At 44.1% G+C, this 4,407-nt stretch overlaps 1 protein-coding gene across 1 annotated transcript in view; it reads right to left on the bottom strand.

Moving 5' to 3' along the window:
* Positions 1 to 1,851: 1,851 nt before the first annotated feature.
* The window catches only part of KMT2C (lysine (K)-specific methyltransferase 2C), a 180,843-nt gene continuing 178,287 nt past the window's right edge, over positions 1,852 to 4,407 (bottom strand). Inside the window, exon 56 of the mRNA XM_008583232.1 lies at positions 1,852 to 3,802. Coding sequence (XP_008581454.1) covers positions 3,710 to 3,802 — 93 coding nt within the window. The 3' untranslated portion in view covers positions 1,852 to 3,709. The remainder of the gene's footprint in view (positions 3,803 to 4,407) is intronic.

Genomic DNA, 4,407 nt, shown 5'->3' on the forward strand with positions numbered 1-4,407 from the left:
TCACAGGCAGGCAGGGCAGCTGACGCATGAGTACTGCCCGCATGGGCAAGACCAGGTCTGGCTGCTGCTGCTCCTCCTCTCACCTCTGGAGGTGACTTCAAGGGACTGTGAGCTTGGAAGCCCTAGGTGGCCAACCAGAGAACCATCTGCTGCCGGTTGCTGGTGTCATAGCCACTTTCTCTGCCCCCGCTCCCTGCGAGACTGTAGTCAATCCCCTTTCTTGCTTTTCCTGGCTTGATAGGGCAATGAGTGGCATCCACTCCAGCAGAACAGATCCAAGGCTCTGCAATGACTCAAAGAGGGTTCCTTCCTTGTCTGATTATTAGAGATCAAGTACTATGTCACACACACACACACACACACAAGGGTTCCTTCCTTGTCTGATCATTAGAGATCAAGTACTATGTAACACACACACACACGCACACACTCCTCTCTCTCTCTCTCCCTCTCCTCTCCCTCTCCCCTCTAGCAAGCCACAGCTTTAAACACACACACACACACACACACACACACAAGGGTTCCTTCCTTGTCTGATCATTAGAGATCAAGTACTATGTAACACACACACACGCACACACTCCTCTCTCTCTCTCTCCCTCTCCTCTCCCTCTCCCTTCTAGCAAGCCACAGCTTTAAAGACAAGCCCAGATTGTTAATATTCCCCAGCCCTGACCTGAAGGGTTCCTTCCTTGTCTGATCATTAGAGATCAAGTACTATGTAACACACACACACACGCACACACTCCTCTCTCTCTCTCTCCCTCTCCTCTCCCTCTCCCCTCTAGCAAGCCACAGCTTTAAAGACAAGCCCAGATTGTTAATATTCCCCAGCCCTGACCTGACAATCTCATCGGCAGGAAATGTTTTACAGCAATATTAAAACTTTTTCGTGTAATAGTTACTTGAGAATTTCTATAAAATAATGTACTACACAGGCTTGCTATTTTAGGGTATTCATGAAGCATAAGTCAATGTGTTTTAGAAACTGCGAAGTGGATTTTCTGGGCAGTTTTCATTTTTAGCAACCCCTTTAAATTAGGTATGTTTAACTCATTATGATAGTGCTATGATTTGAACATGGTTTGTCCCCACCAAAACTCAGGTTGAGGCTTGGTCCCCACTGTGGCAGTGCTGGGAGGCAGTGTCGTTAAGGGGTGGAGCCTGACGGGAGGGCATTTGGGTCGTGGGGGCTCCACCCGCACAGACAGCGGGTGCCCTTCTCCCGGCAGTGAGTTCTCACTTCGTCAAGACTGGATTAGTTCCCACGAGCGTAGGTTGTTACAAAGCAGGGGCACCTCTCACGCTTTTGTCCCTTTTCACTCATGCCCACTCTTCTGCTTCATCACCACGTTCTGGTAGCACGAGGCCCTCACCAGGCTGCGCAGAGGCCAGTGCCACGTTCTTGGACTTTCCAGCCACCAGAGTCATGAGCCAAATAAACTTTTATTACCCAGACTCAGATAATCCCTTATAGCAACACAAAACTAAGACAGAGAGAAGGTATCTATCACACAGAATAAGACAGGAAAGCTGCCTCAAAAAAAAAATCAGAAGACTAAACTTACCAAGTAATCAAAAAAGGCTTTGAACAAGGGAGCAAGGCACCGGGAATAATTCTAAAAGGAAACAGAAATGCCTTTAATTCGATGGAAAGGAAGAGTGTCTAGCTGGAATGATTTATGAAGTTGCATCTAAACTTACTTGAAAAGAAAGAGAACCTGGGTGGTTACATCCGTGCTCCAGTGACGCTACAAGAGACAGCAGCAGGTCAGTGAATTTCAAGCAATCATCAATCTAAGAGCAGCACTGTGATGTGATCATGAGGGGTTAACAGAAACTCAAGGCAGCTTTATAGATGTAAAATACTTTATTTGTAAATGGTGATCTTCTAAATCTGTGTCCACAAATTCCAAAACCCATAACACTCTGTATACTTCAAAAAATTCAATTTTTGCCAACATTAGATACTATTGTACAGAACAGAAAACAACAAAAACCCGGTAGGACAAATACTGGTAGGATGTCAGAATATTGTACAAGAGAAGAAAAATATTCAAGAAACCAATTTCATACAGCTATTTATCAAGAGAAAAATATATACAATTGATTTATTCTGTAAGATAAAAATACATCATGCCATATACATTACAAGTTCAGAACTGCATCACTGAATATACCAACAGTTTACAGTCCACTTGAATTGTGCACACAAAAACTTCATTTTATACTTAGCCTGTGAAGTGTCAGTACCAGAATTTTAAGTACAAAATAAAAAGCTAACCTGGTTCAAAATGCTGATTAAGTTTCTACAAGCAAACACAAAACAGTGTTTTTATTTTTTATTAAAGAAATGTAAACAAACAGTCCATACAAACACATTTTAAAATTACATCTTCCAAAAACCCTATTGCCGGAGTCCTGCAGCCGCAAGCATAGTCACAATCTTTTTTTTTTTTCCTTTTAAAAATTTTTGTGTTAAATAGAAGGCTAAAGAGTTAGATTTAAGTTCCTGCTACATGATCCTATTACGTTTACATGATTCTTTGTGGCCTGAAACAAAGTTCTAATCAAAACTACTTTTGCTGAAGAAAAAATCCAGCCTCCATTTGGGTGTATTTTTAAGCAGTTATTCACAGTTATCACAAATTGTAAGCACAAAAAAACCTGACTGAAGGAGTAGGGATGCAACAATATAATATGAAAAATTAGTTTAAATTACCAAAACAGCTATAAAAGTTGTAGTCGTAGCATACAGTCTGTTCTGTCAGAAGTAAGGTGTATAAAACAATTAAGTACTAATAGATCGTAGTTTCCAAAAAGCCCCAAACACTCCAGGTTGAAATTTTGGTTATTACATAATTATAATGGCATATTTAATGACACAAAATTATATTGTAACATCCCTATGAACATTTTATAAGCACCCGAGCTGCTGCAGAGCCTGGTAGCATTTGGTCAATAACTATTTTTATACTGTATTTTTTCTCAAAATATTTACATATTTGTACAAAGTAACAGGGTTTGTTAGTTCTGCAGGTAACAGCAGCAGCTTGGCTTTCTTCTAACTTTTATTTAAAAATAGCTTCATTCACTTATTCAATAATAAATACAAAAAGTTTCTCTTATTTTACAGAAATCAAAAAACTACAATAAACTGACTCATGGAATCAAGTATTTAAGTGTATTTTAGTGCAAGTTATTATCCCTTAGCTCTATCCCTAAGGAAGTCATTCAGTACATTCCTTGTTCAGTGGTGTCTACTTTATTCCGAAGCGTTTGGGTTCGAGGCCCTGCCCTGCCCGGCCAGGCCGCGGCCAGCACTGCGGACACCCTTAGCTGGTGATCTCAGTCTTACATTCATAGGAAGGCCCCTGCCCCGGGGCAGGGCAGCCATCGGCTCTTTGCCCCAGTAAAAGTTTCTCCTTAGTGAGACTAGAAACAAAACAAAACAAAACAAAACCCACCCACAAGGAAAAGGAAAAAGAAAAGAAAAGAACAAAAGCAAAAGTGCTGGACCCTCTGGGTTCCGCCCCACCGCACGCCCCGCTTCAGCCTCCAGGGCCGAGGAAATCAGAACTCCCAGAAGCTATTTTTCGAAAAGTCATAGAACAGAAAACAAAAATATCTTTCTGTCTGCCCAATTCCAATGGTGTGCTGAATCACCTCTTCCCGGGACAAGCCGCCGCTGGGACAGCAAGGAATGCGTTCAGTTCATCCACTTCCGGCAGTTCACGGCCCCACAGTGACACGGGATCTTGTGCTGGTCGTCTTCAAAGTCAAACTTGTAGTCGTAGCAGAGCTGCCCACAGCAAAGACACGGTGTCAGAGGGGACGGGAAAGGGAGGGAGGCGCTCAGCCTCCATCCTCCCCATACTGCAAAGCCCGCAAACGCCACAGATATCAATAAAAGATGACCTGAGTTGCAGAGGTTCCATGAGACCTTGGGGGGACTCGAAGAGAGGAAACTAACAGCGCTGCACTTCAGCAGGGGACATGGGAAAGGCGGTATTTTTAAGCTGAGCCGGATTTGAGAAAGGGTGGCCTGGCTGGAGAACATTTACAACTTCTCACAGCACTGTCCCGAGAAGTGGATGGAGTGGGCCAGTGGGGACACTGCTTTGGGGGGATGAGGACCTGCCCCGCCCCCGCCCACTAGGATTCTGCCACCTCTGACCTGCTGAGTGGGGCATGCAGGGGCCCCTGCCAGCTGACAAGGCCTTTCCTCTTTCCTCACTGAAAAGACTATCGAAAGGACGTCTCTCTATTTAGGGGTTATCAATTCATTATTAATATCTCAGAACAATGGGGCCGGCCCGGTGGCGCACTGGATTGTGCGCCGCTTGGGAAGTGTGGCGGCGCTCCCGCCCGAGGGTTCGGATCCCAAATACAGACCCGGTTCCCCTC

The sequence above is a fragment of the Galeopterus variegatus genome, unplaced genomic scaffold, assembly GCF_000696425.1.
Source record: "Galeopterus variegatus unplaced genomic scaffold, G_variegatus-3.0.2 Scaffold2861, whole genome shotgun sequence".
In the NCBI taxonomy this organism is placed as follows: Eukaryota; Metazoa; Chordata; class Mammalia; order Dermoptera; family Cynocephalidae; genus Galeopterus; species Galeopterus variegatus.